Here is a 24,311-nt window from a genome sequence, read left to right as displayed (position 1 = left end):
CACACCTGTGCCCTTGGGACACATCTGTGGCCCTGGGTATACACTTGTGGTATTGAGGACACACCTGTGGCATTGGGGACACACCTGTGGCACTGGGGACACACCTGGGGCACTGGGGACACACCTATGGCATTGGGGACACATCTGTGCCCTGGAGACACACCTGTGGTCTCAGGGACACACCTGTGCCCTTGGGGACACACCTTTGGCCTTGGTGACACGCCTGTGGCACTGGGAACACACCTGTGCCCTGGAGACATGCCTGTGGCCTTGGGGACATACCTGTAGGCTTAAGGACACACCTGTGCCCTTGGGGACACACCTGTGGCCCTGGGGACATACCTGTGGCCATGGGGACACACCTATGGCATTGGGGACACACCTGTAGCATTGGGGACACGCCTGTGCCCTTGAGGACACACCTGTGACCCTGGGGACATGCCTGTGGCCTCAGTGACACACCTGTGGCCTTGAGGACACACCTGTGGCACTGGGAACACACCTGTGGCCTTGAGGACACACCTGTAGCCTCAGGGACACACCTGTGGCATTGACAACACACCTGTGACTCTGGGGACATGCCTGTGGCCTCAGTGACACACCTGTGGCTCTGGAGACACACGTGTGCCCTTGAGGACACACCTGTGGCATTGGGGACACACCTGTGGACTTAGGGACACACCTGTGGCACTGGGGACAGACCTGTGGCCTTGAGGACACACCTGTGGCACTGGGAACACACCTGTGGCATTGGGGACACACCTGTGGCACTGGGGACACACCTGTGGCATTGGGGACACACCTGTGCCCTTGGGGAGAGACCTGTAGCCTCAGGGACAAACCTGTGCATTGGGGACACATCTGTGGACTCAGGGACACACCTGTGGCATTGGGGACACACCTGTGCCCTGGGGACACACCTGTGGCCCTGGGGACACACCTGTGGCATTGGGGACACATCTGTGCCCTGGAGACACACCTGTGGTCTCAGGGACACACCTGTGGCCCTCAGGACACACCTGTGGCATTGGGAACACATCTGTGGCCTCAGATGTGGTATTGGGGACACACCTGTGCCCCTGAGGACACACCTGTGGCATTGGGGACACACCTGTGGCATTGGGGACACACCTGTGGCCTTGGGGACACACCTGTGGCCTCAGAGACCTCAGGGTCACCTGGCTCCCAGCTGTGTGCTGAGACTGTTCCTAATAACTAGCTTCTTTCGTTATAAAATTCATTAATTCATTAAGTTAGTCCTGTCTAGCCACAAACACAGCCAGGGACTCCCTCACAGGATTTCCCGGCAGATCTTATTGAAATAGAGATGCCCTGACCCAAAACTCTGCAGTGAAACCAGAGAAAGTCTCAAACTTGCTCAACCACCACATGTCCTTCAGCCACTCTGTAAAGGCAATATTTTTAATTTCCTCCAGCATGACTATGATGGAGGTGGAGGGATTGAATTGATGCTCCCTGAGTCTCCAACTGAATGTGTGAAGCCACTCGGCAGCAGCATTTTTGAGTGATCCAAGGAAAAACAAGCACAGAAATGAATTAAGTCTGGCCAAGCAGAACCTGAGAGGGATCAGGGGCTGTGTGACAGAGCAGGAGTCAGGGAGAGCTCCTGGTCCTGCCCGAAGTCAGGGATGGGTGGAGAGGCCTGCAGGGCTGAGGTTGGACTGTGGGCCTTGCCAGGGTACATCAGGAGTGCTGTGCCAGGCCTGCCATCTGCCTCACCTTGCATTTGTTCACCTTCCCTCAGAGCCTTCAGAGGATGGGATTTTGTACAGTGTCATCATCACTGCTAATCACAAAGGGAGGGAACTATTTTCAAGCTAAAAATGATTTATTGCTCAGACAAACATCAGTCTCAGGGGCTGTGAGGTTTTAGAGGAGCAAGCACTGGGCCACAGCTCAAGAGCAGTCACAAGTTCTTTGTTCCAAGGCAATACAGAACTTTCTAACCCAATGACAGCTGCCACAGGGTTTATTTTGCTTTTCTAACCCATCACCTTTACTCACTTCTGCTGCACTGTGGATACTTTTGTCCAATGGCTTCTGTCTCACATGCACACAAATGCTTCTGTTATAAATCTGAACTCTCAGCTCACTCCACACAACCCCAGCCCTACACTACAAACCCTTCACCATCTCAGCAGTACAGCTGCTCACTTACTTAAGGCACATTCTTACAACTATAGAAATATAAATTTATAATTTTTCTGCTTAGTATCTGTGTATTGTATTTTTGCATCAATCCAAGCCTCTTCCAAGGCTGCAGATAAAACCCTTCAGTGTCTGTGGAAGTTTCTGTTTATCTGATTCCCACAATACAGATTGGAGAAATTGTCATGAGCTTCTCAGAAGTTTTAAATTTAACTCCTCATTTGTAGGAAGTGCCTGGCACCAGGTGATCCACACCTTTTACACAAAAACAGAGATACAAGATCCCTCTTGTGCTCTTCTAAATGCTGCTGAGGCCCTCCAAAAATGTGCTGAGTTCCTTCAGCCCCAGCAAGCACCTCTGCTTTCCCAGAGGACTTGCCCTGGGAATGGAGGGGTTTAATTAAACAGATGTCCATGTTAATTAGCAGTGCTGACCACAATGCCCAGGTTTTCTCCTCATAAAAATGTGGGAAGAGGTGCTGGATAACAAATTCAGTAGTGAGGCCCTGGAGTGCCAAGCCAGCACATGAAAACTCTTTGGATAATTGCCTTTTCTGGAGAGAAACATGGATGCAATTGAGTTTACCAGACAGTGCCAAGGTAACAGATTTCCCTTTTGCCACTGAATTTGTCATTCTGGCCTCAATGCTGGACCAATTTGAGCCTCAAATCTGGCAATCTGGAGGCAGAAATGGGCAGCACTGATTGCTTTCTGAAGTCTGGCACTTTAAATTCATGTTGCTTTTTCCCCTTGGGCTATTTTTTGGACAGTAGGAGAAATATGTAAATACTTCACATTTCTTAGCTGTGTAACACCAGTTCCCTTCAAAGTTGGTTGTATTCTTTCTGATTTAAACTGTCTTATTATTGTTTTTCTTAAAAATATATTGAAAATTGTATTTTTATTGAACAGCAATGACTAACAGGTCTTGAATACATATATATGTGTATAAAATATAGCTTCAGAAGACAGTTCTGCAGCTTTGGAGAAGAGTGGCACATTTCTAAATAGGATGGAAACTTTACAGCTGGAGCTTGGCAGCATTTTCAGCCCATTAAAATCTCCCAAGATCAGGGAGATCAAGCACTGTAAAGATGTGCCAGATGATATATTAAATTTTAATCACATTTAAACATAACAGTACAAATTTTCTTTAAATACGCCAGAATTAAGTTTTCAGAGTCAGCTCTTCTGGGAGATAATCACAATATGCTATTTCTTCATTATTGAGTTTCAAATTAAAACCTTCATGGCTCAGTGTCCCGCAGTTTTGCCTCTGTGCCATGTAATATCCAGTTTTGTGCTGAAATAGATTAATTTGTACATTATTAGGTGGGAGGTCATTTCTGCCTGGTGGGAAAAATCAGCTTGGGAAATGCATTGGAAATGGGGATGGTGCTTGTTCTAAGTGAGGAGAGGAAAGGTGAGCAGTGAAATTTAATGTTTTATTATTTATTGTGTGACACTCACTGGCTCCTGAGCCCTTTAGGGGGGTCTGGCACCAAATTCAGCAGTGGTGCCACTGCCCCTCGTGTCTTTGGGGGCTCAGTGTCCATCCAAGCTGTGCATCTCAAACCTCAAGAACCTTGGTTATTTAAAAATGCCCTTTTGTGCCAAATTTAATTACACAAAGCACAGCAGTGTCACAAACCTTGGCTTTCTGTGGAGGTTTTTATGGATCCTATTAAAAATCTGGGCTCTGGATGGTGCTGCTTGGGCAGGAGAGCTGCTGGCAGGACCCTGGGTCAGGGGCACACAGACACCCCTGACCTGGGCTCAGGGAATGCTGCAATTCCTGCAGCTTTTGGGAATTCTCCATGGCAGGGAAAACTCATTTCTGTTCCTGCCCTGCTGAGCAGAGGCAGATCCCAGTGCTCTGCACCACCTCCTGCCCCTGAGAGCAAAGCAGTGCCAATAATGCACATTTCCTGTGCCAATAATGCACATTTCCTGTGCCAGTAATGCACATTTCCAGTGCCAATAATGCACATTTCCTGTGCCAGTAATGCACATTTCCAACGTTAGTACTTCATATTTCCAGTGCCAATAATGCACATTTGCAGTGTCAGTATTGCACATTTCCATTGCCAATAATGCACATTTCCTGTGCCAATAATGCACATTTCCAGTGCCAATAATGCACATTTCCAGTGCCAATAATGCACATTTCCTGTGCCAATAATGCACATTTCCTGTGCCAGTAATGCACATTTCCAGCGGCAATAATGCACATTTCCAATGGCAATTTTGCACATTTCCAGTGCCAGTAATGCACATTTCCAATGGGAATAATGTACATTCTCAGTGCCAATAATTCACATTTCCAATGGCAATAATGCACACTCCCAGTGCCAATAATGCACATTCTCAGTACCAATAATGCACATTTCCAGTGCCAATAATGCCCATTTCCACTGGCGATAATGGACATTCCCAGAGCCAATAATGCACATTTCCTGTGCCAATAATGCACACTCCCATTGCCAATAATGCAGATTCCCAGTGCCAATAATGCACATTTCCAGAGCCACGTTTCCACCAGGAAGGAATGTGCATCTGTCATTCCTCAGGGCTCACACCCAGGAGTGGGAGCTGAAATTCTGCTCCAAGAATTGGGGATTGAGTGGCAGAAATGCTGTACTGGGCTTGTGCTGTTCCAGTTCTGTCCCAAAGAAGAGGCAAAACCCCACCTGAGTGTGGTTCTTGCAAGGATTTTAGTGGGGAGGCAGCATTGGAGCCACTGGAGGAGAGTGCTGCCAGTTGCATCTCCAGAACCAATGAATCTTCTTAAAAGAAGCTAAAATTATAATTATTTCCAAACTGATGTTGGTAGGTTTATGCAGAGGGGCTGAAAATGAGGCAAATCTCAGCCTTTTCCTCAGCAAGGGGCTGAGGAAAAAAAAATTCCAATCCTGTGTGTCCCACCAGTGCTCAGGAAATCAGCGCTGGTGGGTGGGAATCATTCACAATCATTCTTATATCCACATTTTATATATTCCTATATCCACATTTTGTTATATGACAAATGTTAGGTTCATCAACAGAAATTTTGAGAGAAAATTATTGAATTATTGAGAAATTAACCCATCTTCATTAATTTTGGCTGTACAGTGCCCTGTCAAACTCAGTTAGAGAAAAGAAGACCAGGTTTCTTTGCTTCTCTAAGTACAAAAGAAATTAAAAATATTTTTTCTTACTTTTATGCATACTTTAATACATATTAATAGCACTTTCAAATAAAATTTGGAAAGACTGGGCAGCATGAATTCTAAGAAGTTGTTTAGTTCAAAGGAGCTGCTGATGCATTTAAAGAGAACAAAAAGTACCTGGCACCCTGCAAAGTCCCATCACTGGTAAAATGCCCATGAATGGCAATTCAGGAATAATTGCAGGACACATAAACTGCTGGATAGCACAGCCTAAAACTTCTAAATGCTTTAAAAAAATGCAAAAATCCTACACAGCCTCTGGCTGCAGGAATGCTGTGGTGTCAATCCCTGATTACAATTCTGTGCCTTTGCACCTGAATATCCAGTGAAAAACCTGAATATTCCCATTCAATGAATTCCCGGAATGCTGCTGTGGGAATGGCACTGAGTCCTTCCTGTTGCAGCTAAATAGTGAAAAATTCACTAAAATATTAATTCACTAAATTCACTAATTCAATAAATGTCACTAAAACATTTGTGCAACAGCTTCCTGGGATGGAGCCTGAGTTTCCTGTTTGAAAATAGGAAGGGTAAAACCTGAATAAGCCCCGCAAATAACCCTATATCTGCTTAAGGGTTTAGGATAGGAGCAAACACTTGAAGAACTTAAAAAAATCCATGGAAATTCAGTTTCCTAACTCGCTTTTCAGTGCTGAATTCAAGGCTTGAACCACACTGCCAGTCCCATGCAACTCTGGGAGATAATTCCCAATATTGTGTGGATGAGTGCCCTTGAGAGCTCTGCCACTCCAGCCTGAAAGTGGGGCTGGGAAAAGCCAGGCTGAGCTCTCCTTCCTTTGCTCGCTGCATTTCCATGGCACTGCTCCCAGCCCTTCAAAGCTGTGCCTGTAAAAGGAGGTGGCATCACAGAGCTGAACAACAGGATGGGATTTTAAGGAGCCAAACCCACTGAGCACAACATTCCTGTCAATTAGGACGTAGCTGAAAAATGTAACTCAATTTAGCTTTGGTGGGGAAAAAATACCCCAGAGCTGGCTATTGGGGAGTAAAGTGAAATTTCAGAAGAATTGTGCTGCTTGCCTGACTTAGAAGTAACTCAGTCACACCAACTTGTTGCTGAGTGTGCTCTAAATTCAGGAGAATAAAACAAAAAATCGGAGTTACTTTTATTTAAAATAATTTGTTGCAACTCTGGGAAACTGAACCTCATCATTTTAAAACCGACATTCTACACACACTGAGGGCAGAAACAAGCCTAAATAATATAAAACAGAGACCACGAAAGGCTGCCAAACTCTTAATCCCATTAATGTGCCAACTTTAATCCCAAACTTCCTCATTAAAAACGATTCCAGCAATGTGGGGTTCTGTGCACCCCGAGGAAGGGCGGTGTCGCCGTGAATGGAAATCCACAATAACGCCGTGTATGCTGTCCTGCAGGCTTGGAGCATAAAGGGAGTGTTATTCTGCAGCTGAAATTGGGCAGATGCTGATTACCAGTGAAATGATGTGGGATCTGAGGCTTGCGAAGCAGAGAGAAATGTTCCTGGTAACACGAGGGGCAGCTGTGAAAATAAAGCTGACCTTGAGCAACATTTGGAAATCAGTTTGGGGAGTTTTTAGGTGATGTTTAAGTTAAAAGAATCCCACACTTCTGTTAAAAATACGCTCGTCTCTTCTAGTTGAAAGTTTATAAAAATGAGATTCTAAAACTTTGCTCTCATAAATTGAGTGTATTCTTCTAATTAAAAAAAAAAAAAAAAACCACATAATCTTCTGGTTTAACAAGGGAGCAAACCCAATCAACTCCTGCCTTCAACATGAGGAATTTTTGCATCCTGAGCCAAAACCACAGAGATGCACAAAATCCTGCCCTACCTGAGAGTCCTAATGGGATTTAATATTGGCCTTCCACACCCCAAAAGGCTGAACTGGAAATGCAGTTTGGATGCAGACTAGAACAGGTCTGTTAATAAATTCTGTAGGGTTAATAAAATAACCCTATAGGATTTATTATCAACCCTAATGGGGTTAATTAAACCCCACAGAGTAATCAAATTCTGCAAAGAATTTACACTGACAAACAATGCAGTGCAAATTAATATCCTTACCACAAGGTAATTAAAAAAAACATCCTTGGCATCTGCTTTATCAACCTGGAGAGTATTTATGGGGTTTTCAGTCTTCAAAAGTTTCTCAAAAGTGGAGTTTTAGTCCAAGTCATGAACTTCCCTGTAAGGCTTTGATTTCCCAGTTACAGATTGGATTATCTCACCACCATTATCTTCTCATGCAACTGGAAACATCACCAGGACTAAGAAATGCTCTTCCATACCTTGCTTTTCACAGAATAACGGGAAAATCCTGCTACACTTACATTAAATTCTTCAACAAGCTCTGTGCTTACAGATCCAAACCACCTTTGTTCAAATAGTCCAGAAAGCCCCACAATTTTTCCTTCTCATGATTTCAGAACTTGTACTTCAGTTGATTACTCTGCTAATCAACTTTAGTTATTTATTTAGTCATTATAGATTATTTAGTTATTTTACAGCTGGCTATAAGCATTTATTGATGAAATGTCAGGAAACAAAAATGCAAAGCAGGAAAAATGAAACTGCCTTTGTATCCCAAATAGCAGAAACATCTTCTGAACTAAAGATTCCTCAACTTTGGGTCTGGGAGCTGTGGAGCAGGAGTGACAATGTAGACTCAGAGATAAGAAATCACTCCTGCAAATCCAGAGGATAAATTTTTGTCACCCTCAGTTTTGGGGCGGCTTTGCTGCTGCTCATTCTGTTTGCGTCCAGCACTGAACTCATCCCACAGCCCCAACCATCTGAGCTGAGTTACAGTTTGGAAATGAAGCTTCTGTTTGCTGCTCTGTCCTGGTGAAAGATTAATTGACAGATGAGCCATTTGCTAAAAAACATTTGTCCTCTTCCAGCTGTTTAAAGATCATTCAAAGAGCATTCAACACTGACTTGTTCTCAAAAGAGAAATAAAAATGTGGGGTTTCCACTCCTGAAAGAGTCAGGATGAAGCAGCAGCTCAGCAGGTCCTGAAGGAAACATCTCTCTCTCTCCTGCAGTCTGAAACAATTCCAGCTGTGCAATAATTCTGAAACCAGCACTGCAAAAGAAGGGCTGCATTCTGGATGCTGAAATCATCCAAGGCTGTGTGGGACACCCGCACTCCCAGGCTGTCACAGGAGCCATTGGAATAATTTCCCAGATTTTTTCTCCTGGCAGTGTGCTGTATCCATCTCATCCCCAGCCTGGCAGCACCAGCAGCAATTTGGCAGCACTCCTGTGGGAGTTTAGGGGTCATTTTTGACCCCCCAAACACTGCCTGAGCCATTTCTGACACACATCAGCCTTCCCTTCCAGCCTGCCCCTGCCCCAACACTGGGAATCTTCTGTACAGGAATTTAACAAATGGATATTTAAAACTGTTTCCAGAGGTGGTGATGGTTTGGCTTTAAAAAACCTCCAACAAAGCCAATTGGAGGTGAAACACTTGGACACCCATGGTCTGGAATTGACTGGGAGCGTCCCAGCAAACTGATCACAACCAGATTCTGAAAGATCCAATTAAACAGGAATTGATTGCAAAAGTGAGAGTTTCCTGCGTTCAATTCAGGCTACCTATTGTAAATAAAGACAAGGATTCACATGCCACCAAGTTGCAAAGCAAATTCCTGAAGCACTAAAAGGCAGGAGAACTTTTGCAAACACAGAGTGCAAACCTTTCCCATGCAACACAAACCACCTCAAAGTATGTGAGATGGAGTTACAAGCAGATCCTCCTTTTTTGGACTCAGATTAGAGAAAAATGAAGGCAATTTTAATTGGGAAAACGGCAAAAATATTGGCATTTTCATGAGAGTGTAGTTGGCCAATCCTTGAGCACAAGCAGATAAATCCAGAATATTTGCTGTTCAGGCACTTGCTTTGGAAATGTCTTACACAGTTATTGACTGATTGACATAAAATAATGTGTTCAGGTTAAAGGCAATTTATTGAGCCATAAAATCATAAAATCAGGGAAGATTGCTCATGGCAGAAATGGTTCCTGTTTTTAGGGATGTATGGAACACATTCCCAGAGATTCCAAATGACTGACACGGCACCACTGCCTCTCCTGCTGGAAGCCAACACGTGCAAATCAAATACTGAAACACTAAGAGAACAAAACCTTCATTCTCCCCAGAGTTATCTCTAAAATAATCTAAAAATATCTGATAAAAATATGTGTGCACACACTGATAAAAATATCAGTGTGTATGTAAAGGTACACATTGGGTATTAAATTAATTCTTTTCAAGCATTATTTTATGTCATTCAGTCAATAACTTTTGCCACTGATAAAATTATCAGTGTGTATGTAAAGGTACACGTTGGGTATTAAATTAATTATGTTCAAACATTTTTTTATGTCAATCAGTCAATAACTTTTGCCTCTTTTTGGCAGCATTAGAGATACCTGGGAGGTTCAATCAGAGTTAAAATCCGTGTTACCAAAGCTTCTTTCTTCCTCTCATATGTATTCTGAGAAATTACAATATTTTCTGTATACATGAATATTTAATCAAGTTATTTTGCTCTCTTCATTGGTGAAGCTTTGCCACAAGCAAATATGGCAAGTAAAGCTCTGACAGCAGTGAACAATCCAGCATGTTTAGTCAGAAAAAGGCAGGGAAAGGGAGAGTGGCAATGCTGGACAGATGGGACAGCTGCTCTAAATCGTGGAGGAAGATTTTACACCCTCTTGTACATTTTAGAGGTTTTGTGAGCAATATAAATCAGCAGCCAACAGACCATGTTTAATTTAGGATTCTGTCCCAGGTATCTATTCTATCCTGCGCAGTGTTGCTCTAAGGGAGTTCATTAATTTTGGTTTCTTGTGACAAATTCTGTGCAGATTCCTCTTCTTTTTGGAGCCTGATTATTCCTTCTCTTTGCCTGCTGACTTTGCTCCCTCTCTCTAAGAAAAGTCAAGTGTCTCAGATGTCTAGCTCCCTATCTGAAGATTATTTCTGTCATATCTGTGTGCTCCTGAAACCAAAGTTTCACCCTGTTCTTGGCTTCCTTGGCAGCTCTGATGGAATTTCTTGCCATTATTCTCCTCCAAGGTACCATAACATATTGGCTTCAGCTTCTGTGCCCTCCAGACACAAAGGCCAGTGAAATACTCTGGTCACACCCTCTCCTCAGAGATTTTCTTGGACTCTTTGCATTATTTTACCATAACTTGACTTTAGGTGACTGCAGTAGGTGAGTTCTGCTCACAAACTCGGAGTTGTTTTGCTTTCTGCTTGCTCACATTTCAATTCTTGGCCGTTTCCACATGCCTGACTTCAAGGGGAGGCAAATCTGAGCTGCAGGGGTGTTTGCTGGCCAGGCTGCCCACAGAGAATCCCCCTGGAGCAGAATCTGTCCTTTCACCAAAACGAGAGCACTTTCATGCACGATATTCACCTGCTTCTGCTCTAAGTGGTTTATTTCTAGGTGGTTTATTTCTAGGTGGTTTATTTCCAAGTGGTTTATTTCTAGGTGGTTTATTTCCAGGTGGTTTATTTCCAAGTGGTTTATTTCTAGGTGGTTTATCCCAATATTCAAATGAAAATCATCGCTATTACACCATTGATTAATTAATGCAGCAGTTCTGGAAGCTTCTGTTACGTGACTGGAAAATAAATTAGGATCTATGAAATAGGAAACATTACATAGCATAATATCATATGTTATATATAATATATATATATCGATATATATATATCTATATATATAATCTATATATATATTATATATATATATATAATATCATGTACATATCATGTACATCATGGGATATACAAAATAGGAAACAGAAAGTGACACAATTACTTAAATGAGGAGCTCTTAAAAATAGACAGGCACATCTTTATCAGGTGGTGGAAAATTGTTAAGAATTGCCACAGGGGAACTGAGAATGGATTTCTATTTTGCTGCAGGCAGCTAAGAAAGCAGAATAAAGGAAAAACATCACACCTGGAAGTAACCCCAGCTTTTCACCCCAGGGACAGTTCAGCTCTCTCCCACTTCATTATTCTAAGATACTTCTACTACTACTACTATTATTATTTTTTTTCCTAAATTCTATTATATTATTCTAAATTCTATTTTATTATTCTAAATCAGTGGACCTGATAACTTGACCTTTACAGCTCCAAACCCCTCATGTGGACTCTTCTGCACGTTCCTCAGACAAATTCTTTCAGTGTATGAGCCCAAGTCACCACAACGTCATGTTCCAACCATGTTTGAGTAGCCTGGGATCAGAACTGCTGCAAAAAAAATTGAACTGGATGATTTGGATTCCTTTGGATATATAAAATAGCGTTGGATCCCACAAAATTGTTGCAATGAGGCAAAATCCTCTTTCAATAACTTCTGAGGAAAAAAAGGAGTTTACACATACAATTTTGAAGAAATAAAAGCCCTCTTGTCCCCCACCTCCCAAAAAACATCACTTTTGGGCAAGAAGAGTTTTTGAACTGAGTTTGCATAAACTCAAGGTCTCAGCAATTGTCACAGTGGGATTTTTCCTTTTACCAAAATTCTGGGTGGGTTCTTCTAGGAATTTGAGACATTCATGCAGCAAGATTTTAGCTCCTGAACCCCAAAGAGTGAAAAAGCTCAGATAGATAGATAGATAGATAGACAGAAATATAGATAATAGACAGATAGATAATGGATAGATAGATAGATAGATAGATAGATAGATAGATAGATAGATAGATAGATAGATAATAGATAGATAGATAATAGATAGATAGATAGATAGATAGATAGATAGATAGATAGATAGATAGATAGATAATAGAAATCTGAGTTAATCTTGCAGCAGAAGAGTGAGCACAAACAGCTGAATATTGTGCATGAAAGTGCTTTCATTTTGGTCAAGGGACAGATTTTTCTGGAGAGAAGTAAATTTGAATATAAGTGCCTTCAAAACGATGCACATCCATATTCTGTGTCCATAGCTCTGCTATATTTCATACTGCACACTCTGGCTATTCCAGAAAAACACTTTTTGGATGCTTTTTATCTGTATTTAGGATGCCATCCTCATTCCAACCATGTGACAGCCACACACTCTCATTTAGCTCCCTCTCCTTGAGCCTTTCTTCCCTTGTCCCTCCAAGAACATCTGAGAGCAGCTGGCCTGAAGTGTCAGACACCAAAGAGACAGGTGGAAAGGAGTGCCCAAAAATTACTCTGTGTATTTTATATTTAATTAAATGAAAGGGCTAAATTGAGCCTTTAAAATATAAGAGAGAAAAAAAAAGAGCTTCACGAGTCTTGATGATATCTTTTTACCTTACATCTTTTCCTGCCAACATAGTTTTTGAAGTCTCACTGCAAGGTTTTTGTGGCAGAGCTGATTGTGGTTATAAACTTGTGAGGTGGGAATGAAATTTTCCTGATTTCTGCAGAGGAAGGCTGCTTAGAGGAGGTGGAGATCACATTTCTACTCACAGGGCTCTGGTGGAGCCTGTCAAAAACCTGAAGTGAACTGGAGGCACAGAAACCCAGATTCTTCCTCAATATGCCTATATTTATTTACCTATTTATCTATTTATAGATTTAAAGCAAGAATGCACTTAAGGATTTATATAGAACACATTTTCTTGTTATATGCCCAGCAGTATCCTCAATTTCTTAATTTATTGAATTTCTACTTCTGATGTCCAGCAGTATCTTAAATATCTTCCTAAATAATTATTTTTCCCTATGCAGTTTCTGGTACTAAACAGAGAGTGGAGGAAAAGATCTCATTTGTTCATCAGTTTTTTCTTCTCCTTTACCTCCTGCTTCTTAGGATTATAAAGTTTATTTGGGGAGTAAAAACCAACTTGCTTTCCTTTTTAAAGAGCAGTAAAATTGATTATTTTAGCTGAGTAGAGTTGTCTGTCTTCCAACACTTGGACTGTTGAGGATAATCTCACCACTTGTTTAAATAGAGTAATATTTTATCAAATATTAAATACTGTAATACAGAATGTCTTATTTAATAATACCAGCTTGTAACAATGAGAGTAATTCTTCACTCAACAGTTTTCCCTCAGTTATTGCCTTGGAAATAACTCAGAGTCTAAAAAGAACATTATTTTTAGGGAATATATTAATTTCAGTATATCAATATATTATATATTAATATATTTATATATGTATATATTACTATAAAATATTATTCTATTATAGTCCAGTATTTTAATATTGATATATTTTATATTAATATATTATTTTAAATGAATGTCAAGGATTTGGTTTATCCAGATTCCATCCATATCTGTGCCTTGGAATGGGCCCTGCAGTGACTGCTCAGTTCCTTGTGTCTTCTCTCCCTTCAGATTTCATTGGTTTTGTCACTGTGGTGCAGTAAAATCAATCTCAATTTCCTTACTAATTCTCTCAGAGTAAGGAAATGTATCTGCAATAAAAGTAGCTCCTCATGATCACAAAAATCTCTAACTCAGAAAGTGATGTTTATTTAATTAGTAATAATTAGTGTAGCTAATTCCAGAAGGAAATCACCCAGGTTAATGCCTCTCTTTCTACCTTTATTGCATATAAACCCTGCTGTCTTCTACCAACCCTGACACTTTTCTCCTGACTGTATAAACACAACTATACCAAATGATAAGCTAAATATGTGCTGTGTTTTACCCACTTAGAATGATCTCCTACTGATTGACTGTATGGTTGGGATGGATCATTATTATTATCATTATCATGGTTGGGAGAGGATCATTATTATTCAGGAAAGAAGGATTAATATATTCATAACACATTTCAGGAGAGGGCCCGAGGGCTGAGCATTGTCCTCCTGTACCTCAAATTCATTTCCTTCCAGTTCAGTCACCTGAGACAACCTCAGTGAGGATAAAAAAATGACATTTTATCAAAGCTGAGTCCACAGAAGAGCCACATCCTCCCGCTGAAATGTTCAAATCTGCATTTTTAGTGCAGAATGAATCCCGGGCATTCAGAATTGCTGGCACTGCCACGTGAAATCCGTGCCTATGTATCCCATAGATGCAAATTCCTCATAAGGAAGCAATAACAGCTAAAATGACATTATTACTGAACGACCAGAGGCTGTTCTCACTCGCACGGAGAGGCCAAGCCAGGCCTGGAATGCTCCAAACCAAGAAGTGCAGAGTCGGAGCAATCCTGAGGCAGCAGGGAGATGCCCAGGAATGCTGCAGCAGGAATGCTTGTGGTCAAAAACAGGAGCAACCACATGAATCAGAGGGCTGAGGAGACAGCCAGACGACACTGATGGCAAAAAAAATAAATATTAATGCACAGAAAATAAAAAATAAAAAAGAGCCCAAGAAGAATTAAAAGGCGCCAAAAGATCTCTGTGCGTTGGGAGAATGGAAGGGCAAAACCAAAATAGCTCAAAGTTTAGACAATTAAACTTCCTTACTGTTAAAAAAATAAATCTCAATTTTTCCTCTTTTGCCATCTGGAAGTTTAGTCTCAAACACACACAACACAGAAATGCTTCTCATTTTCACCCACACACCCACTAAAAGGTCTCTGCATGACAAACCCCAGGACGCTGCACTTTCAGCCTTGCACAACTCCATGGAGACCCCTGGAGCTATCAGGGATTATCCATAACCTTCCCCTCATGTGCTAACAAGTAGAATTTCATAAAAATATGGAAATGCACAATATTTCAACATGGGACATGGGGGGAAAACAGTTTTGATTATCCCACGCTGAGTGGGCAGGAAAAGATTCCCTGCACATGAGCCATGTTATGGCACTGAGAAAATAATGTTGTTTTCTCAGTCCTTTCCTTCAGAATTGAACAGATTCCTTAACGAGAAATCCTCTTTAATTTTTTTAGGGATTAATGATGCAAAGGAGAGCATCTCAAAACAAAGCAGCACCATCCTGATTTGTCCTTTTCAGCACTCCCAGCCCACAGCCCTTGTCCCCTGGAAGGAGATCAGAGACTGCAGGCACACAGTGAATTTTGGGGTTGCTCACACCTGCAGATGGTTAAAGAGATGCTGCCACTTTCCATGTGAAATTTAAAAGGACAAATTAATGCTTGTACTGAAAAGAACTCTTTCCTCCCAACAAGTCCAAAATGCTCCTCAAGAAGGGTTTAATGGAGCCTGGAAGCTGCAGGCCTCTGCAGCTTTAATAATAATTAACAGGTTAATTTTAATAATAATTTAACACCTTGATGATTCCATCCAGTTTGCTCAGCTAATTAGTGAGGAAATGGGAATTGTCCAGGGTTAGGTGGGACTGATCTCCACCTGGCTGTGTTTCAGCCTGGGTTTCCTATTCCTTTTCTTTAACTATTATGTTAAATATGAAAAAAATGAGGCAAGTCTGAAAAAATTTGAGTTTTGAAGGGGAACATGCGATTTGGATGTCACAAAACTTTGCTCTGCTCTGGCTTTGCCAGTGTCTGTCCACAAGCACAGAAATGCAGATCATCTCCTCCCTCAGCACAAACAAGAAGAATGATAAATCTAATCTGAGTGATTATCTTCAGCCTGTAATCCCATTCTTATCACACTGAAATCTCTGAAATGTGTTTTTATTTTGAAGCTGCTTTGGAGTTTCTCCCTAATTTTCACCAGTGGAGGCCTGTTCAAGTCTCAGGCTGCTCTAACCCAGGAGCTGCAGCAGTGGCCATCCAAAAACAGAGCAAAAACGGGATTCTCACTAATTTGGAGGGATAAAATCCCCAGAGGAATTTTGGCCGTGCTCCATATTCTTAGAACCACAATAAAACAATGAATATTCCTATGTCTCTGCTTTTTTATTGTCTTTAGCTTTGCCTGTATAGGGAAACATAGCAAATTTTAATTATTATTAGGCATCTAATCCAGAAGATAAGAAATTGAATAGAAAAGAAATTGCTTTTGTTTTTCTGATGGTGCTTCCTGATCAAATAACTGAATTGAAGAGCAAAGAGGAAATGGGTATGTTCTGTTATTTGTGCCAAACAAAATTCTGCTCAGCTGAAATCCAAGCTGTGTTCTGATGCATTTATCTTGGGGGCATCAAGCAATTCAGTCTAATTTTAGTTTTTCCAAAGAGTCCTGGTGTATTTTAAACACCACACACAAGAGAGATGCCTCAAACAAGGAGAGGGGAAAAGAATCCATTTCTTCTTTCATAAAATATCCTACTCTTCTCGATTAAAGAACAAGAAATGAATTAAGGAACTAATTGATTTCTACAGGTTAACACAACGAATGGCGTGCTCTGTTAAACCCCAGAAAAGTGAATATAAGATTATTCTTCTCATTTCGTGCATGAAATCAATGTTTTCATCTTGCCTGGCTCAGGCTTTCAGGGCCTCACTTCAAGTCTATTTATTGGCTCAACAATTCTGTAATCAACAGTCGTGTCCCTTTCCTCTGCTCACTGATTGTAATGATGGGTATTTTGTCAAATTTTATGGGATTTGAGTCTTCCAGAGATTTTGATGGACATCTTTTGTCAAAACTGAGTGGTAGCATCAATCAGGTTTCCACACTCTTGGGAATTCACATTTCCATCACAGACAGCCCACTTACTTTTGTTTTCAGGAGTTTTATGGTAAAATCCTTCAAATCCACTTGTACCTGAAGTGTCAAAACAACGCCAAAATCCATCAATACAATTTTCATTTTTTTCCTTGTAAAATTGGGCATCTGCTCACGCGCATTTAAATCTTTTTTTTCTCTTTCTCTCTCTTTTCCAGTGATCAGAGCAAAAATCTCCAGCGAAAAGGTGGTTCCTGCCAGCGATGATCCCCTTGATAGCCACAAAATGATCCGGTATGAAATCAAACAAATAAAGGTACATGGAACCACTCAGCTTTTTTGTAGCTCAATGCCGATAACCTCTGCATATTTCAGCCCTAAATCATTCACCCCAAAACGCTGGGAAAGCTGGAAAAAGTCTCCAGCTGCCCCCACAGGTAGACCCAGATGGGTAAATCACAGGAGGGATTAAAAAAAAGGGGAAAGATAAAGAGAAAAGGAAATTTTAAATGAATTCTTAAATGTTAAGGATATAGTCAAATGTTTCCTTCCAGAAATAAATACATCAATGCCAGAGAATTCCCTTTCCTCCCACTGGAATTCCAATGTTCTGCTGCTCCTCGGCAGCACCTCAGGAGCTCGAGAGATATTCAGGAGGTTTTTGTGAAATAATGATATTTTGATGAAGGTTTTTGTGAAATAATGATATTCAGGAGGGGTTTATCTTCATATTCAGGAAATTTTTGTTAAATAATGATATTTTTGATCAAGAATTTTGATAAATAATAACATTCAGGATGGTTAAATTTGATATTCAGGAGGTTTTTGTTAAATAATGATATTTTTGATCAAGAATTTTGCTAAATAATCATATTCAGGATGGTTAATTTTGATATTCAGGAGGTTTTGTTAAATAATGATATTTTTGATCAAGAATTTTGCTAAATAATAATATTCAGGAGAGAATTTTTTTATATTCAGGAGATTTTTGCTAAATAATGATATTTTGATGAAAAATTTTGCTAAATAATCATATTCAGGATGGTTAATTTTGATATTCAGGAGGTTTTTGTTAAATAATGATATTTTTGATCAAGAATTTTGCTAAATAACGATATTCAGGAGGGGATTTTTTTGCTAAATAATGACATTTTGATGAAAAATTTTTCTAAATAATCATATTCAGGATTGGTTTTTTGATGTTCAGGAGGTTATTGCTAAATAATGATATTTTGGTGAAGAATTTTGCTAAATGATGATATTCAGGAGGCGTTTTTTTGGTTTATTTATATTCAGGAAGTTTTTGCTAAGTAATGATATTCAGGAGGGTTTTTTGATATTCAAGAGTTTTTTGCTAAATAATGATATCTTGATGAAGAATTTTGCTAAATAATGATATTCAGGAGGGTGGTTTTTTTTAATATTCAGGAGTTTTTTTGCTAAATAATGATATTCAGGAGGGTGTTTTTTTTTAATATTTAGGAGTTTTTTTGCTAAATAATGATATTCAGGAGGGTTTTTAAAATATATTCAGGAGGTTTTTGATAAATAATGCTATTTTGAGGAAGAATTTTGCTAAATAATATTCAGGAGAGTTTTTTGATATTAAGGAAGTTCTTGCTAAATAATGATATTTTGATGAAGAATTTCACTAAATAATAATATTCAGGAGGGTGGTTTTTTAATATTCAGGAGTTTTTTTGCTAAATAATGATATTCAGGAGGGTGGTTTTTTTAATATTTAGGAGTTTTTTTGCTAAATAATTATATTCAGGAGGGTTTTTTAAATATATTCAGGAGGTTTTTGATAAATAATGCTATTTTGATGAAGAATTTTGCTAAATAATCGTATTCAGGAGAGTTTTTTGATATTAAGGAAGTACTTGCTAAATAATGATATTTTGATGAAGAATTCCACTAATAGAATTAGTATCCACTGATAGAATCCCCTCACAGGAGCTTGAGTAGGAAGAATCTTTGCTAAACAAAAATATCTCAAAGTATTCACAGGGATGGTTATCACACCATTGGTTATTACAAACCTCTTGGTGAGGTTTTACAACAATTTCAACAAATCAGTCTTTACCTTGCTAAAACGAACCCCAAAGCTGCCACCATCTGCAAATTCTCATCCTCTAAAATGTTAAGGATTTATTCAAATGTTTCCTTACAGAAATAAATACATCAATGCCAGAGAATTCCCTTTCCTCCCACTGGCATTCCAATGTTCTGCTGCTCCTCTGCAGCACCTCAGGAGCCTGAGAGAGAAGCAAATCATCTCCTACCCCAGCACAAACAAGAGGAATGAGAAATCTAATCTGAGTGATTATTTTCAGCCTATAATCCCATTCTTATCCCACTGAAATCTCTGAAATAGATTTGTGTGTTGAAGCTGCTTTGGAGTTTCTCCCTAATTTTCCCCAGTGGAGGCCTGTTCAAAACTCAGGCAGCAGGAACAGGAGTTTATTGAATTCCAAGTCAGCCAGGCCTGGACAAAGCAGAGATGTGTTTTTTAGGAAAGATGCTCTACATCATCACACACAATACTCTCTTCCTGACCCAGAGATGGGGAAACTGAGAGGCATTTTAAAATCTTTTATTCTATTTAGACTAACAACAGAAGGGCTGTGATAACGCCATCCCTCAAATCCCTCATCCTGACCAGAGAGAGCTCAGGACCGAACCTTCCCCTGTCCCAGGACCCAGCTCCCTGCTCCAAGCAGGGAGGGATTTTGGGAAAGGAAGGATTTTGGTGGGAACCAAAACCTTGGAGGTTTTATTTGACTGTAACATTCTGCACAATGCTGCCGTTTCTCTGCTCTATTGCACTCAGGGTTGTTGAGCTGTTCCATTAATGGGATGACAAATTCTGTTTCTCTCATTTTAAATCCAGTGCATTAGGCTTAGCATTAAAATGTTGTAATTCTAGATGGAAGTATTAGAGATAATTTTGATATTCATTTTCAGAAGTAAAAGAAAATAACAACGAGGCTTTCATTTTTTAGCACTGGGTCAGCATGTCAAAAAGCCATAAATGTTTTCAATTACTGTTTTTTTCTTGCAATATTTACAGCATTATATTAAAGAGAGAAGATAATATGTGATATATATGCATTAATTTGTAATTTTATTAATATTTCTTAATATTTTTGCTACTGACTTGAGCATCACACTCATTCTAAAATCTTCGAGCAAAGCCATGTGCTGGTGCTGGTCCCACCCCTCAGCAGGACAAGGATGGAGTCCACACAGAATTTAGGAGCAGGGTCACATCTCTCCATCCCCCAAATCCTCACCCTATTTTCCTATTCCAATAAAGTCCCACCAGGACCAAGCATCAATGCAGAACCAAACCCAACCACCTTATCCCTCTGCAGAGAAATATCCATGCTTTCAGAGAAATATCCATGCTTTTAGGGAAGGGAGAATATGATTGAGGAGATTAAATATGATTCACTGAGTTAAACACAAGATTATAATCTTTAGAATTGCTGTAACAATTATATAGGTCAAAAAAAAAATCTGAAAATGCAACCAAAAAACCTGCAAAAAACCAAACATTAAACTCATTTAAATATTAAATAAATCTCCATTATGCATTGCTGTGGATATTTAGGGAAAAAAAAAAACCCTGCAACAAAACAAACATTAAACTCATTTAAATAATAACTAAATCTCCATTATGCTTTGCTGTGGGTATTTAGGGGATTTATAGCTAAATCAAGGTGTGCTGTCTGCACAAAGCCTCCAAAATTGAGGCCAAAGCTGAGATGTCCATGGAAAATCTGATCCCTACAAGGCCCTGAGGGTTTCTGAACGTGGAGAGAGCTTGGGGCAAAGTTGACCTGCAGAACTCCCCGTGCAGACACATTTCCCTCCTCATTTTCCACATTTTCCGTGGTTCCCACTGCTGCTTTGGCCAGGGTGCCAGTTTGGGTTGTGTTTTGGTCTGTCTGGGCCTGTTTGTTTGATTCCCCAGAGCATTTCCAATCCCAGCTCATATTTTTGGCCTGGCCGCGCGGTGACAGCGGCCTTGGCTTCCTTCCCCCCTCCACAAACAAAGCCTCAGCAAAACCAACAGATGACAGAGTATTTTCTATTTAAACCCCCTGGGAGGGCCCGAGGAGCACAAACACATTTTCCAGGGGCAGCAGCTGCGAGTGGCAGAGCTGTGAGGCCCTGCCATTGTCCCCAGCTGCCAGCACGTGGCATGATGTCACCGAGGCTGGCGGTGGCACGCGAGGTGATGACAGGCACCCAGCAGCACCTTGGACACTGCTCAGCTTGTTTGCATCTTTTCATGCCTCGTTTCTCATCTCTTCTCGGGGTTGGAGCTGCTGGTTAGGCCTGAAAAGGGGTTTTGATCCCAAATCTGTCATTTTGGGCCTGGCAGGGTGGGAATCCTAAAAGGGGTGGGTGAAGTTTTCCAGCAGTTATTTGAGAAGGTGCCATGCAGCTGCATTTCTCTTCACAGGGAAAAGCAAGGCACAGCTTCCCAAAGAAATTTCTGGGAATGGCAGCTCTGAACCTCAGAGACAGAAAAAACCAGTTCTTATCTCATTTACTGCTCCTGTAGCTGTTTTAAAACAAATTTTTACTCCTGTCTTGTTTTAAAACAAGTAGAATGCATTATGGAAGACTGTTTACCTGAAAAGAATTAATAATTAGATTCTGGTGTGAGTGTTTTGATTCACTGAATTGAATCCAAGTGTGTGTGTCAGGACTGTTGGCTGACAGTCACAAAATCCTAAACAATTGAGTTGAGTGCTTGTTTAGATTCAGTGTAATAGAGTATAAAATAATGTTATTATAGTATAAAATAATATAGTATAATAGTATTATAATATAAAATAATATAGCATTATAGTATTATAGTATAAAATAATATAGGATAATAATATTATAGTATAAAATAATATAGTATTATAGTATTATAGTATAAAATAATATAGCATTATAGTATTATAGTATAAAATAATATAGTATAATAATATTATAGTATAAAATAATGTAGTATAATAGTATAAAATAATATAGGATAATAAAGTAATAGTATAATATAGTAATTAATTAAGCTTCTAATAAGATAGAGGCCCCCTCATCTTTCTCCCCTCATCAGGGTTGCCCTGCATTTCCAATAGTCCCACTGTTGAGAATTTGGGATATGGAGAACCGCTCTATTTTAGTGACCAAAAATGAGAACAATGCTCAGGAAATGTTCAGTTCCTCAGCACATTTGGTGTTCCAGGAGACCCCAACAACTCCAGTGACCAAAATTCCCCAGAGGAATCCACTGAGAAATATTTGCATTTTTAGTCAGGGTGATTGCTGTCTCTGCATTGCTCCTTGGATGGAATATGCCACTAGAATATAAACTGAAGAGAAAGTTTTAACAATCCATGAAATGTGCTGAAAAAGCACATTTTAAAAGCTATAATTTAAAAAATCAAGACCTCCTTAATTCCCTCCTAAAACTCTTGGATGAATTTCATTAAGTGCAGAGGGAAAGTCCAGTTCTTGGTGTTTTCTCACATTAATTCAGATTTTGGAGCCTTCCTTAAAGAGTCTCACCCTGTATCTCTTCCAGCTCTTTTTTACAACTGTTTTTTCATGCTTGTTTTCCACTGCTGACTCTGTTTCTGATCATTTTCAGATGTTTAAAGGCTTTGAGAAGCTCAAGGATGTCCAGTATGTCTACACCCCTTTTGATTCATCACTCTGTGGAGTGAAACTAGAAGCCAACAACAAAAAACAGTATCTTCTAACAGGTAAAATGGAGCAAAAAAATCAATGTTCCTGGGGATTCAGAAGGGGCTGCTTGGAGTGAATTTGCTAAAATATGCAAAGGAATGCATTTATGTGCTGAATACAAACACAGCAGGATGTAAAAATTGTGTTCAGCTCTAGTTTTAGTGTGACCTGACACATTTTCCACCCTTCCTGCAGTTCCACTCTTAGGGCAGTTCCAAAGGAAGGGGAGGTCAATAATCAGTAAATAGAAGGAATTTTGATTCAGTATTTGCCATTATTATTTGATTAAAACCAACAGTACTGATTTTCCCAGGAATGCAAAGGTGCATAATGAGAAAACTACAGATGTTTCTACACACTCCTAAAATCCAGTTTAACTGAATTTACATCCACCCCTTGCTGGCAGACTATCAACATCTTTAGAAAAAATATCCTTTTTTAATCTTTTACATCCATCCAGCGTGCAATTAGGAGAACATTCTCTCTCTGTTATAATTAAATTAATTAAAAAAATTTTAGAGTATGACTAATTTGGTGCAATTAGTTAGAAACTCAAGGTGGTTTTACACTTCTAATATTTATAAAACACGTTTATTGCTTTGATTTCTTTGTGTTTTCCATGCTGCAGGCCAAATTTTAAATGATGGCAAAGTGCTGATCCACTTGTGCAACTACATTGAGCCGTGGGATGATTTATCCTTGTCTCAGAAAAAGAGCCTGAACCAGAGGTACCAGATGGGCTGTGGCTGCAAGGTGAGTGCTGAGCACATAAATGGAAATAAACAGCATTTATTCACATTTTTGAGAATAAACCCCACTTCAGAGCAAGCGGCAAGTCAAAATGTCAGAGCAGATAAATGTAAATAAATCACGGTTAATCACATTTTTGAGAATAAAGCCCAGGTCAGAGTGCAGAGCAGATAAATTTAAATAAGCACCGTTTATTCCCATTTTTGAGAATAAACCCCAGTCTAGAGGAAGCTGCAATGTGAGTACAGAGCAGATAAATGTAAATAAACACTATTTTTGAGAATAAACCTCGGTTCAGAGGAAGGTGAGTACAGAGCAGATAAATGTAAATAAGCACTGTTAATTCCCATTTTTGAGAATAAAGCCCAGTTCAGAGGAAGCTTCAAGGTGAGTGCTAAGCAGGTAGATGTAAATAAACACTGTCAATTCACATTTTTGAGAATAACCCCAGTAAAAGGAAGCTGCAAGGTGAGTGCAGAGCAGATAGATGTAAATTAACAGCATTTATTCACATTTTTGAGAATAAACCTCAGTCCAAGGGAAGCTGCAAGGTGAGTGCAGAGCAGCTAAGTGTAAATAAACACAATTTATCTGCATTTTTGAGAATAAACCTCACTGAAAAAGAGGCTGCAGTGTGAGTGCAGAGCAGATAAGTGTAAATAAACTCCATTTAATCACATTTTTGAGAATAAACCCCTGTTCAGCGGAAGCTTCAAGGTGAATGCAGAGTAGATAGATAGATAGCAGATAGGTATGTAAATATCACATTTTTGAGAATAAAGCCCAGGTCAGAGGAAGCTGGGAGGTGAGTGCAGAGCAGATAGATCTAGATAAGCCCTATTTATTCACATTTTTGATAATAAGCCTCAGTTCAGAGGAAGCTGGAAGGTGAGTGCCAAGCAGATAAATGTAAATA

The 24,311-nt window shown here is 39.9% G+C and overlaps 2 protein-coding genes across 2 annotated transcripts in view; one reads left to right on the top strand and one right to left on the bottom strand.

Moving 5' to 3' along the window:
- Positions 1-24,311, bottom strand: part of SYN2 (synapsin II) — a 191,060-nt gene that overhangs the window by 55,562 nt on the left and 111,187 nt on the right. The window lies entirely within an intron of this gene.
- Positions 1-24,311, top strand: part of TIMP4 (TIMP metallopeptidase inhibitor 4) — a 31,659-nt gene that overhangs the window by 3,114 nt on the left and 4,234 nt on the right. Inside the window, exons 2-4 of the mRNA XM_064724151.1 lie at positions 17,113-17,210; positions 22,548-22,662; positions 23,274-23,398. Of these exons, the coding sequence (XP_064580221.1) occupies positions 17,113-17,210; positions 22,548-22,662; positions 23,274-23,398 (338 nt within the window). The remainder of the gene's footprint in view (positions 1-17,112; positions 17,211-22,547; positions 22,663-23,273; positions 23,399-24,311) is intronic.

The sequence above is a fragment of the Zonotrichia leucophrys genome, chromosome 12 (assembly GCF_028769735.1).
Source record: "Zonotrichia leucophrys gambelii isolate GWCS_2022_RI chromosome 12, RI_Zleu_2.0, whole genome shotgun sequence".
Taxonomy (NCBI): domain Eukaryota; kingdom Metazoa; phylum Chordata; class Aves; order Passeriformes; family Passerellidae; genus Zonotrichia; species Zonotrichia leucophrys.
This window is presented reverse-complemented; position numbering and strand designations above follow the sequence as displayed.